This window comes from Ciona robusta, chromosome 4, assembly GCF_009617815.1.
Source record: "Ciona robusta chromosome 4, ASM961781v2".
Taxonomy (NCBI): domain Eukaryota; kingdom Metazoa; phylum Chordata; class Ascidiacea; order Phlebobranchia; family Cionidae; genus Ciona; species Ciona robusta.
The window spans coordinates 3071620-3085728 of NC_143238.1; the positions used below are offsets into that span (position 1 = coordinate 3071620).

The 14109-nt window shown below is 39.9% G+C and overlaps 2 protein-coding genes across 2 annotated transcripts; one reads left to right on the top strand and one right to left on the bottom strand.

Annotated features, from left to right (window-relative positions):
• Window positions 1-1071: 1071 nt before the first annotated feature.
• Window positions 1072-3330, bottom strand: LOC149736649 (uncharacterized). Its single transcript, XM_089877345.1, has 7 exons — window positions 3203-3330; window positions 2872-2987; window positions 2357-2483; window positions 1968-2175; window positions 1550-1608; window positions 1412-1490; window positions 1072-1294 (listed from the first exon to the last, which is right to left on the bottom strand). The coding sequence occupies exons 1-7, from the start codon at window positions 3219-3221 to the stop codon at window positions 1096-1098; spliced, it is 807 nt and encodes a 268-aa protein (XP_089733471.1). The 5' UTR covers window positions 3222-3330; the 3' UTR covers window positions 1072-1095.
• On the top strand, window positions 3264-14056 carry LOC149736650 (uncharacterized). Its single transcript, XM_089877319.1, has 9 exons — window positions 3264-3395; window positions 3793-3989; window positions 4384-4507; window positions 12024-12133; window positions 12243-12364; window positions 12438-12509; window positions 12748-13252; window positions 13398-13484; window positions 13594-14056. Exons 2-9 carry the CDS (start codon window positions 3793-3795, stop codon window positions 13721-13723), a joined length of 1347 nt encoding a protein of 448 aa, XP_089733445.1. The 5' UTR covers window positions 3264-3395; the 3' UTR covers window positions 13724-14056.
• The last annotated feature ends 53 nt before the right edge of the window (window positions 14057-14109 follow it).

The window sequence follows — 14109 nt, forward strand, 5'->3', positions numbered from 1 at the left end:
TCACGTACTCGTCTAGACAGGAAATAAACGCCAGCAATTCTCATCTTCATCGAGAATCTCTTCTAATTCCTTAGAAATCCGTTTAATGCAAATTGGGTGTTATGGCAGTTTCGGTAATGTATTGGTTCTTCTGTCAAGAAAGGAGTACGCTACGACCCTCGTTTATAATGGTTGCTAGATTTTATATTCTTCATGCCCTCTTTTGACTTACCACGAGTGAAACTTAGTAGGCAATTGTTGTTTTGATTGTTTTATGTTTTTCTACATGGCTGACAGCATTTGGACAACCGACTAGTGATCATTGGTTTGCAGGAATTACCGTTATAAATAGGCGTATTTACGAACGAATACAGTGGTAGCGCCTGCGAGCATCGAGCTCGCTATAACCTTTGAACCACGAAACGTAGTTAGCAATTTTGAATTTTTTGAAGTGATTCAGTGTTGTATCTGTGAGGTACCTCAAACATATACTTTCCATTACAAAATATGTTAGCACTCTGCTACGATGCCGCTTAATTCCTTAATCTCCATGTACGCGAAACGTAATACTTTATTTGACTATATGACATGGATAGAATTGAACACGCTTTGTTTAAAAGCAATACACAACAGGTAAACTATACGACATACATATGTACCAGGCACAGTGGACACGGTGAGAGCATTCATAAACTTACAGTGATAATGAGTAACATGACACCAATGTTACAACAAGTAATAAAACCTCAAGCTCACAATATACAATCAAACAAAACAAGTCTGCTTCTGGAAAAATTTAATACCTGATAACTATGCAGATATATGGTATATAAGAAACTTAGAAAAAGCTACATAATTAGTATAGTACTGTGGGGTAAGATGGATACTGTTAAAAATATCTCATATTCCATTATTCTATTTTTAACAATAAACAAACCTCTTTTACAGTCATGAGGATGCAATAATATTACAATTTCGTAAATATTCTTTGTCTACGGCCAAATGGAACTATAAAAATAATGAAAACATAGATATCTTACCCCACCTACTATATAGAAACTACAGCACACAAAAGGTAAAAAACAAACTAAATTTTGCAAAATCAAAACTATTTAACTACAAATTAATCATTCTTCTTTGGGAAGATCCGATCCGAGATTTTGGACGAGTCAATCCTTCTCCCTGCTTCCTGTTACTTGATCCCAGGATGATCTCACTTCCCCCATTCGAGGATGATCCACTCCCAGTGAATGTGTTCGAATATGAAGATATTTCAGTTGGTGAAGTCACATATTTTGGTGAAGGAGCAGCATACCTGGAAAACGACTTGACGGTTTTATTTTAAGTTTTAATCTGGGTGTTATGCTTTAGATTTAGGCCAGAGCTAGCCCGTTAACCACAACGCCGCTGTTAGATGTTGGGAGAAACATACCCAAGAACTGTGTGCGGTCTGGATGGAAGATCATGCGTGTCTTTTCCAGATGGAAATCTCACTGTGTCTCCTGCTTCTACTGCAAAAAGAAGTTTTTGTTCATGGTTAATCACGTAAGGGTAAATTAATGAATCTTACATTGTTTCCTTCGTCTTCTTGTTACGTAATGAATTGGCCGCTGAGGTGGTTTTGGTGTTCTGAAATCAAAATTAAAAAAGTTAATAAAAAATTACATTGAATAAAAATTTAACCAAAGTAAAAGAATTTTGAATATAGAGTGAATTAAATTTATGCCAAATCCCTTAAACTTGAATGCCGGAAAACAGAAGTGAGGTTTACAATTACAACATAGCAAAAGTCACAAATGGCCTATTGAGTAAGACATAAGACTTTACCTAATAAGAATGAAATTAAAAACAAAAAGAAGCAATAAAAGAATTACCTTAACCATTTTTTTCTGCGCTGATAATAAAAAAAGGAGTTATTTAAAACTGTTGTGCCAAAATGAACATAATAATTGAGGTAAGGGCCTAATTCTGCCACACTGTCCTCATACCTGCTCCAATGCTTAACTTCGTTATCCACAAAACCGGGTAAGCTTGGTGTTGGTAGATCAACAGGATGCTCACGGTAATACCGGAACATATATTTATCCCTGGGTGCTCTCCAACTTCTAGATGAAAGGCTGTTAAACTGTTGCTTTCTTTTACTTGGATCCGAAATATAATCCAAGTATTTGTACCAATCTACTGAGCGAATAATCCCTGAAAAAAAAAAGGTTTACACAAACGGTCTTTCATTTAGATGAACGTTTATAAAAATCAGTTATATATAATTCCTAAGATTTAAAAATAAATTATATCAGCAGCTACTTTGACCAGAATACTCCAAAATAGGTAAAGCAAAACGTGAAAATTACACTACGTTTTAATACCCTTTTAATACCTTTTTTCATTTCATAATAAAGCTGGTTAACAAACTGATCTTGTAGCAGCTGTTTCATCTGAGCTGTACTGTAGATTGAGCAAATACTCCATAAGTATTGCTTCTGTCCTTTAGTCAGGTCTGGATGCTGAGAAGAACAAAATATATAGTGGGTTGGGAAAGATGGGACACCTATTCATTCTATTTTCTCATCCCGTTTGGTAGAAAACAAAGACCATTCGAAGAATTATAAAACGGTATCTACGTGTTAACGGTTTACTGTGTTCCCCACCTTACTATATTTTTTATTTTATTTTTTTTAAAACACTAATGAAGATTGAAGAATAAACTATTTAAACAATGTAGAGAAAGGAATCAACAGCAAAATGACAGTTGTTCAAACACGCTATAAAGAAAAGGTGTCATACAAAGTCATTTAATTTTTTTTAAAATATTTATGTGTAATATTATAATATAAGGAGCGATGATAATACCAGCAGTCTGTCTGTATGTAGCTACTAATAATACCATAATACCTTAAGACTTTCATTTTTTCTCATTGACAATGGGATCCTGTTATGTGACTTAGTTTTTGTTGGGTGTAGATGACCCAGGGAATAATTTGCAGGGTTTGAAGTCACCCTTAACCTCCCTGTTTAAAATGAAACACCCAAATTAATTCTTTTGTTGAAAAAAAACAGTATTTTACTTTGACACCGTTAATTTCGGTGGTACTGCATTTTTAAAACACACCAAATTTAAACACGAAAAAGGCAGAACTAATAAAATGGATAAACGAATATTGCTTAATTTAAATGCATAAACTCATGATAAAATAGATTTTCGAGAGCACGCATGTCACATTACCTTGGCCTTGCGTTCCCATCGCGACGTGACGCTTTCTATCATAGACAACTTATAAACGAAAATACAACAACACCATAGATAGCCTATAAGTTTCGTTCCGCTTTACTAACTGTAGAACAGATTCTTTTAACTGCAATGATGATATTGTCAATATCATAATAATTCACTAAAGATTACAGAATCGCGATACAAGGTAAGCTAAATACTGTTATTTTTAACTATTGTTGCACATAAAATGGACACAAAACAATCAACAACAACTAGAACTCCGTCGCACACGGTGTATCTTGTAACTGCCACGGTCCACGCTGAGTGTATAGAAAGCCTTTAAACCGAACAGCCATGTTATAACTTCCCAAGCAATAAATTGTACATTTTAAATAAAAAACTTTATGCTTTTGATAGTTAGTTTTGTAGCATTAACCGTGCAATGCTTTCTGGCACAATTCCATACGTAAACGACTTTAAATAATCCACAAAACAAAACAAAAAATATGATAAATCAAATTTTAATTATCTTGCACTTCAATAGAATTGGAGGTATTTATCATTTTATAATACAGTAGATTAACGTTTTAAATTTTTATCAGATGGGAAAACATTGTTCGGTGCCTGGATGTAGGGATCATCAGAAGTTGAAACGAAATCAAAGGTCATATTTCCATGTGAGGAGACCAGAGCTGGCCCGCTCAGAGAAAGAGAAACAGCACCGACAAGTCCTCCAAAACTTTTTGAAGTCTGTAAAGAATAATAATGACATATTAAGACTACAGTTTGTAAAGGAAACGTAAGTAAATTATAAAACACCACACAAGGAATTGATCGTTTCCTTTATTTTTGTTGTTTGTATTTATTACCCAATTCCTTTTTAGCACACAATGTGCAGCACCTGCCTCTAACCCAGATGTTACAGGTTCAAGGCTGGTAGCTGCTACCAGTTTGGCATGCGTGTCCTTAGAAGTCCACATACTAAATTGTCTTATACTGAAAAATGATAAAATCCCCAACAAAAAATACTACGATTCTTTTAAAATCTTCTAGCACATATCAATTACTGAAGTATTATACACATGCCAATTAAATGCTTTTTACAAATGCTTACAATATTGTAGCCTATTAAATAAACATTTTAATGATGAGCATTTGTTACACTAGTTAATTACTATACTCCTTTACTTTAGGGCAAATATTTGTGACGCCCACTTCAAACCAGAAGACCTTATTGTTAAAGGCAAGGCAAAAATGCTTAAAATTGGTGCGATTCCATCACTTAATGTTCCTGAAACGTCATATTTTCTTTCTGTGGTAATTTCAAAATGCATGCTGTAACCGACAAGCAGTTACATCAAGCCAAAGCCTCAAATTAAAATAACACGCCAAAACATTTATTCCCATGCACGCACTCTAGAAAGCAGCTGTAGGGCGAACATAAATTATGGCACCGCAGCAGCACGAAAATCCAACACACGAACGGAATATTTGTTGCAGCAAGAGTTTTTTAAATACTGAAGCCACACAGTTGGCACGCTATGAGGCTTATTCAAATAAAAAGATAAAACGGTTAGATAAGAACTTAAAACGACTAACAACCAAAGAATAAGAACCTACCGCTACACAGCTAACACTGAAATGAACTAAAAAGACGAGCGCATGGCCAGACGAAACACAAGAAAACCAAGGAATGTAAATTGCAATTAACGGGGAATGTAAGACGCGCGCCGGCATCCGCAACGACTAACTTTAAGGAAATTTAGAAATGACGCTGTAGTTTACACACCGGCCCCAAAATGACATGTCCACATTCATTTTCTATAAATATAACGACAGCGTCACCGAGCGGGTGAGGAATTCGCTGAGATGTCTTGAAATAGCAGTGCTTTGCACTTACTAACGTATTCGTTGCCCCATTTGTTTTGAAGTCAACGGTGGACGGGATGTAGGATATTCGTTGCCCCATTTGTTTTGAAGTCAACGTAGGATATTCAGACTGGGCCATATTGGTGGTTTGCTACACGTCGCCGAATTAAAGCCTAACCAGTTTGTTAGTCGTGCAGATGGTGGGCGAACTTAAACATAGTGTAAACAAAAAAAAAACGTTTATACAATTACAATGTGGTACATAAAATGTCCGTACAACGAGCAAATCTCGTCGTCGCCTGAGTCACGCTGACTCTAACAAGCAAAGCTTGCGAATGTCCCGAATGAACATCGATTTCTCCGTCCGTACTTTAACTCTTCGAATAGCTCCTTCTCCATCGGGGAATACTTCGACCACTCGAGCTTTCGGCCATTCCCCTCGTTTCGTCCCCTCGGTCACCATTAAAACAATATCTCCAACCGCGAAATTTTTCACGGGCTGCAACCACTTCTGTCTTAACTGCAGTAATGGGAGATATGACTTCGTCCATTGGTCCCAGAATCTATCTGCGAGATACTGCACCGCCTTCCAGGATTTTCGGTAGCCATCTCCTTTCATGAACACCCCGGGCGAGTACGATGACGCGATAACTCCCGTTAGAATCGAATTGGGTGTCAGGGCGTTGAGGTCTCTTGGATCGTCGGATACCGCAGTCAACGGGCGGCTATTAAGAATGTATTCTATCTCCGCCATGTAGGTTTGTAACGAATCATCGCTCATTGTTCTCTCCCATGACAGTTGCCGCAGTATCTTTCTTATCGAACGAATCATCCGCTCCCATACACCTCCTTGATGACTCGCATGGGGCGGATTGAAGTGCCACTGGATCCCTCGCTGCGATAGTGATTGGTCGATCTGTCTGACATTCCAATTTTGAATGTTCGTTCTTAATTCCTTTTCTGCTCCCACGAAGTTCAAACCGTTGTCGCTGTACATGTGCTTTACAGCGAATCCACGTCGACAAAGAAATCGACGCAATGCATGAATGAACGCCATCGTATCCAGGGAATGTGCAACTTCGAGGTGTACTGCACGTGAGGCCAAACAGGTGAAAACGCATACATAGCGCTTCACATGGCTGCGGCCAATCTTCACCATCAATGGTCCCATGTAGTCAACACCAGAATGGGTGAAGACGGGATTGCCCGGCGTTAATCGACATGACGGTAATGGTGCCATAACCTGCTCGCCTACTTTTGCTTTCCAAAAGCGACATGACCGACAAGATTTTAAATAATAACGAACACTAGACAACCCTCGCACAATCCAAAAACGTTCTCGAACAGCAGCCAAAACATGTTGCGGACCGGAGTGACCAACAATATCGTGATAAAAATGAATAACAAGTGACGTAACAGCGTGACGACTCGGCAAAATAATAGGATGTCTCGTATCTTCTTCAAACGACGAATACGACAAGCGTCCTCCAACTCGCAAAATACCTTTAACCAAAATGGGACGCAACTTAAACAAAACACGACGCCCCCTACCGATTGCAATCCTACCACAATCTGCTCGCAAGGCAGCTGTGCAATCTGAATGATCGACCAATGACGTCATAACATCGACAAAGGCTTCTGCCTGAACCAACTTAACAATATCCATAGTAGCGGCGCGCAACTCATCAACCGACAACGGACCTCTTAACCATTCGTGGGCCGACGACAAACCATGACATAACCTATGACTTAAATAAAACTTAAAACGAGCGAGCCAAACGAACGAACGCTGCAAACGCGTCAACGATGAAAACCGAGATAATAACTTAAGCAATGGCGTCGTAACTGAAATAACGGCGGCGTGACTCTGCGTTGCCTTTTTCACTTCTGGATCAGAGTCTGGAATTGTTGGCAGCGAGGAAGGCCGAACTGGCCACGAATCTTCGGATTGGTGCAAAAATGATGGCCCATTGATCCACACATTGACTTGCTCCCCCGTTGCTTTGTCTGGCATTAATCCTCGAGAAGCTGCATCTGCCGGGTTGCGTTTTGAATCGACATGTCTCCACTGTTTCGAATCGGATAATTCATGTATAACGCTCAGTCGATTAGCCACGAACCGTTGAAATCTTCTCGTAGTATTGAAAATGTATTGTAACGCAGACGTGGAGTCTGTCCATAAAATGATTCTGTTGACTTGGTGTTGAGACTCCTCTACAATTTGTCTCACCAGCTTTACCCCGACCACGCACGCACACAATTCCAACCGCGGAATCGTAACAACTTTCAGCGGAGCCACGCGCGACTTTCCCATAACAAACGAACAAGTAATATCACCGGCATTGGAAACAACACGGACATAACAAACCGCGCCGTAGCCTAACTCGCTTGCGTCGCAAAAACAATGTAGCTCAACCGACCGATTAGTATTGGACAGACCCAACCACCTCGGAACTCTGATTGATTCCAAATCTTTAAGGTCTTGCACCCACTTGAACCACTTGTCTTCTTGGTGTTGCGGTATTGGCTGATCCCATCCTATTCCATCTTCGCATAGCTGTTGCATAATTCTCTTCACCGGAAGAAGGAATGGCTGAACGAATCCAAGAGGATCAAACACCTGGCTTGCCATTGAAAGCAGGCCTCTTCGAGTAGCCGGCTTCTCTTTCACGTTTACCTTTACCTCGAACGCATCTGTTTGGGTGTTCCAAAATATCCCAAGCGTTTTGTCTGTCGGTAGACAGGCCACGTTTAAAGTCTTCCAGCATGGCGACAGCTCCCTTTGGTTTAACTTGTCCATCACGTACCGACTGCTGCTCAAATACTTCGTTAGCTTGAACCCTCCACTTGATAACAGTTCGTCCAACTCGTGAATTAAGGAAAGCGCCTGTTCTTCAGTTTCTACAGACTTCAGCAAATCGTCCACATAGAAATTTTTCATGACTGATACGACAGCCTCTTCACTCACTCCGGGGATATTGTCCTTCGCCGTCCGTCTCAGAGCAAATGAAGCACAACTCGGAGAAGACGTGGCACCGAATATATGCACAGTCATACGGTAGGTTAACGGCTGTTTCGTGTAATCCCCGTTTTCCCACCATAGGAAACGAAATGCGTCGCAATCGTTGGAGTCAACGTACACTTGGTGGAACATAGCCTTGATGTCCCCTGTGAATGCAATCTTGTATTTCCTGAAGCGAACCAACGTTCCAACAATACTGTTTGTTAGATCAGGCCCGGATAACAGGTTTTCATTCAGTGAAGTCCCTCGATACTTCGCCGCGCAGTCAAACACAATGCGGAATTTTCCCGTTGTTGCATGGTGCGGTACGTACCACGTTCTCCCTGGAATCCCACGCTCACAATCCATGGGTACCACAACGGCATACCCACTTGAAAGGTACTCGTTCATTTTCAAATTATACATATGATGAAGTCTCGGGTCGCGAACAAACCTCTTCTTTAGACTCATCAGTCGCTTTAGCGCCATCTCCCGACTATCAGGTAAAACCCGTTCCTCGTCCTTCCAAGGTAACGCGACTTGGTAGTGACCACGAACTTTCGTAACGGAAGCTTCCATCTTCTCAAGGGCTTTTTTATCTTCCACGGACATTGGGCGGGCTGGATCATTGTATTCAGAAAAATCTTGATTGAACATTTGTTTCATTTGCTGATGTAACGTCTCCATCGTGCAACACGCATTGTAGGTGTGACGAGCCTCAGATGTACTTGCTGCAGGAAGGAAACGCTCCGGACCAACGAGCGCCCAACCTAACACGGTTCGAACGGCGTTTGGTTCATCGTCTCTCCCTATCCGCTGTTCAACGACACAGTGAGCGGATTTGCAACCGGCCCCAATGAGCAACTCCACGCGACGATCAGGATCAGGAAATTCCAGACCTTTCAAATGCTCGTACCTGTCGACAACCGCGTTGCATGGAATGCTGGATTCTAATGACGGCAGCTGCGATACCGCGAACACACTTGGTATAAACACGTCACTATCTTCGTATATACCGCGAATAGACAACGAAACTAAGCGACTTAACTCTCGACCGCCACCGAACAAACATTTTACGTCTAAAGGTACTGGCGAACCGCGCAAACCTAAACGTCGCATCAAACTCGTGGTACAATAAGTGCTATCAGAACCCTCGTCAAGGAATGCATAAGTCCTGTGAGGATGGGCTTTGTCTTCTCCCCACACGAACACTGGAACTACCTTGAGACGAACTCTTTGAGTGGAAGGGATGAATTCACCCACGCACGAAGTTGTAGGTCGATTTCGTATCTGCCCTTGCTTACCAGGAAAGCGTTGAATCGGTGAACTATCTCGTCTCATTGGATGAAGCGTAGTATGATGTCTGGCCCCACAGCGGAAACATCGTTGAGGACAATTGCAGTTCCTCACAGTGTGACTTTTCCCCAAGCAGTTAAAGCATAATTTCTTCGACTCTACCATGGCCCAACGATCATTGGTTCTTCGCTGCAGGTATGCGGAACAACGCATGCTTTGATGATCGTCACCACAGAAGTGACAGCGCTGCCTCACTTCCATCTTTCGCTTCTCGACAGTCAACGGTTTCGCTGGAGCCGATACCACAGTATGTGTGACCGCATTGCCTACTCTTGGACGTACCTTAGACAGGACTCTTCCTAGAGCATTTGTGGAGGATTTCACTTTATCCCGGATGAATTGCTCGATTTGCGAAAACTTCACTTGCCCACCAGCGTTAAGATAAACAGCCAGCCTGTCGTTCAGTTGCGATTGAAGATGGCGCGGTAAACGTTCGAACAGAGCCTCAGTTGTCTGATAAGTGTCTAAATCAGTTGCGTAACCATGCTCGGTCAAAATTATGCGACTGTTGACGAGAGATGTTAGAAAATCGCTTAGTCCATCCTCAGTATCTCGCACTTGCGGACCTTTGGTAATTGTATCCAGGTGAGCCCTAACGACCATATGTCGTTGACCAAATCGACTTCGTAGTAAGTCCAGGGCTTCTTCGAGCCCACGTTCTGCTGGAGTGATTAGAGAACATGACTGGATCATTTTTCGCGCTCTGCCCTCGCAGGAATTTATCAACTGACGCAACTGCATCGCAGGTTCTCTCACCTGATGAGCCACCGTTTCCTCGAACGTCTTAATGAACTCGAAGTAGTGAAGTGGACTGCCGTCAAACTTCTCACGCCGACCATGAGTCAATACGATACCTTGCTTTATGACCGCCTGTACACCTTGTATAGCCTCCACCAACGTTGATAACGTCGCATTATTCGTCGAAGGTGTGGTATCTTGTGGTGCCGCGTGTCTGACCTGTTCAGATTCAATACCTGGTGGTGTCTCATTCGCCGCTCTTAGAACATCGTGTTGGACTGGAACGTTCGAAAGGTTCTCCCGAAGCCAAGTTTCTACGTGACGGGTCCCAACATCGCAAACACTACTTGCATCGGAAGCATCGTCAGCCTGTCTACGCAACACTTTTGCTTTGAGCATTTCCCTCTCCATAGACAACCTTTTCTCTCGAAGATCGAGCTCCGCTCGCTCGTAATCTAACTTCGCTTCTTCTTCAAGCTGCTGCGCCTCGTGAAGCAGTGAGGCGCGTCCAGAACGCTTCGAGCTTGCAACCGATGGTGCTTTAGCCGGAGACGTAGATGTAGTAGGGGGAAGGGGAGTCAACCCTGCACATCGTGTGACATAGGAAGTACAGATTCTCTCCATGCGCACCTGTTTACCACGCACATCATCGGATTTCGCTTTGGCTTCTTTTCGCAGCGAATCGTACTCTTCTCCTCTCGGCACAAATCTTGCAGTTTCATCATAATACGCCGTACACTTGTCTGCAGCGGCATCAAAGAATGCCTTCTTCTCTAACACTTCATAGTAATTGGATGGATCCTCCATGAGATGTTCTAGTTGGCCTTCCAACTTTGTGACGTTTGCCTTCAAACCACCCGCACTGCGAATCCTTCGTTCAATATCCCACGTGACATCTTCTCGATACATGTCTACGTCACCGCCTACACTAGAAACACCACGTGGTCCCCGAAACGCCATATAGACCGTAAATACGCAAAACTAAAGTAAACAAACAAACGAAAGCGCCAACTGTAAACTGCAAAAGTCGATCCGAAACCTCCGTACTAACTTCTACCCCGAATAATCGACAATTAACAGCGCAGCTATTTAAAAAATACAATGTAACCGACAAGCAGTTACATCAAGCCAAAGCCTCAAATTAAAATAACACGCCAAAACATTTATTCCCATGCACGCACTCTAGAAAGCAGCTGTAGGGCGAACATAAATTATGGCACCGCAGCAGCACGAAAATCCAACACACGAACGGAATATTTGTTGCAGCAAGAGTTTTTTAAATACTGAAGCCACACAGTTGGCACGCTATGAGGCTTATTCAAATAAAAAGATAAAACGGTTAGATAAGAACTTAAAACGACTAACAACCAAAGAATAAGAACCTACCGCTACACAGCTAACACTGAAATGAACTAAAAAGACGAGCGCATGGCCAGACGAAACACAAGAAAACCAAGGAATGTAAATTGCAATTAACGGGGAATGTAAGACGCGCGCCGGCATCCGCAACGACTAACTTTAAGGAAATTTAGAAATGACGCTGTAGTTTACACATGCTTTTATATATGATTGCCTGATTTTTTTATAAAACTTCATCCTCACGGCTCCCATAGACCGTTGTTAATTGTTTAGGACACGATCAGGATATTTGGTTATTATGTGTCAAAGGTGTCCCATCTTCCCCCCACCCTATTATACTACTTGCAAAAACAAAGTATAAAAAATAACATGCAAAATTTTATTGGTGTAACTCCGCATTATAATGACTGTCGTTGCCCCGCAAAAGATAAATCAAAGTTGAAATTATTTGTTATAGTAGCATTATACTTATAAGCATTATTTAAAAAATAAAATTCTTATTTATTACAGAATTCTGTTGATCGGTGCTATCATATAAAGGATGTTTTGAAGATGGACATTCCCACTTTATTAAAACTGTTTGTTAGAAAGGTTGTGGGCTATTTTAAAATTCAATACAGGTATTTTCTTGAATCCTGTTTAAAAGAGTAGTAAAAGATAAATAAACCAACAACACACAAAAACAGTCTTACCGAAAATATTAAATCTGTTTTTATATTTCGATTTAAGTTGTTCACTTGGGAGTAACTGCCACTATAGACACTCAACACGATTTGAACGTGAAGGGGATAACATAATGCTTGAACATCTCAAAGATCATGTGGATCAATTTAAAGAAAAGTTAGCTGAATGTAAGAAATTATTATCAATGTCATTTTTATCAACAAATAATGGATTTATGCATTAAAACAATAAATTATGCAGGTCCTATGTATTATAGAAGAAGAAAATTTCAGACAGTGTTTTGGAAAAACAAACAAGATGAAAAGCTATTTGGTGAGCTAATAATGTTATACTATGTGTAAAAGCCCCAAAGTAAAGGCCAATATTTTCAGTCATTCGGATCTTGCAATATAAAAAGGCAAGCTTGTTCTTATTTGTTAAATTTCTAAAAGATATTTCATACCTTTCAACATACAAACCATAATTTATTCAAATTTGAGAATCAGCAAGACTTGTATATTTAGCCCTGCTTCTTTACTTTTGTGTGAATATGATGCATCTAATGTTGCAGAACAGCAAGCTTGGGATTCTAAAGGAAGAAGAATTGCACCATATAGGATAAATGAGCAATTAAATCACTCCAAAGTTAAAAGTAGAAAAAGCACAAAACATATAAAAATTAAAAACAGTCAAACTACTTCAAATATTCCCCACAGTATGGAACAACAAACTACAAGTTTTCCTGTAGAAAACAGCTTTAAAGTTAAAGGTAGAAAAGATACAAAACATATAAAAATTGAAAACAGTTCCAATACTTTCCCTGTTGATGTAAAACCAGTGCAAAAATACCCAATTTACAAACGTGAATTTGAATCGACTGAAGTTATGGGACCTAAAAGAAAACGGCTACAAAAGTTGTTGGAAACTAAAACTGAGGACTTAAAAACTACACATGTAAAATCTTTTGACAAAGATCAGTTATCAACATCTACAGAAAGTTATTTATCACTTGATGATGATATATCAAGTATTAAAATTGTTAGTTGCGTATCCTTGGCTAGAAACAACATTGCAAGGTATGTAAATGGAGGATGTTGTAATTTAATTTAATTAAATTGCTATCTTTATATTAGGTTTTACTGATGTATAATTCCTTTTTACCCTTTTATTTTTTAATATTGCTTACCAATTCTCTTTAACCAATGTATTTCAATGTTTTAGATTTCCAACACCAACAAATAGCACTGAACCCAACCAAAGTGAAGATAAACCATCGGATAGTGACGACTCAGAAGGAGATATTAGAAGGTATTTTATGTATATTTAATGGAAACTCTAGACCTAGATATACTTGTTTGAAAACCTGTACTAAACCACTTGTTTCAATTTATCTTAAATTTAAATTGTTTTGTAACAGTGATAGCTCAGATCATGAGAGTGGGGAAGAGGAAGACGAGCAAAAAGTTCTGTTTGATTCCCATAGATCATATTTTATACCACAACAGAAGGAAGCCATAATGGGTTTACAAAATAATAAAATATCATAGATACAAAAATGTCTGTTAGATACAAAAATGTAGTGTCAAACTGTTGCTTACCTTCCTATTAAAAGCTGCAGCCAATATGGTTTGAACTTAAAGTCATTGCAAATTCTGAATCTTCAGTTAATTGACATTGCCTGTTTTTGTAGAATAATGTTATTGTTTCAATCTGTTCATGTTTAATAATTTTTTTTTACACTCTTCTTTTCTATAGCTTAGCGCTAGTAATTGCATCACCTTTTATTACAAGGTCTTTTCTCAGCTTTTCCACTGCCTTATAATAACATTTTTAAAAGTTGTCAATGTTGTTAAAATGTTAAATATAAATACTGTACCTGACATAGCTCTTTGCTACTTGACCATTCAGTTAGAAAAGTCAAACCAAGTTTAAC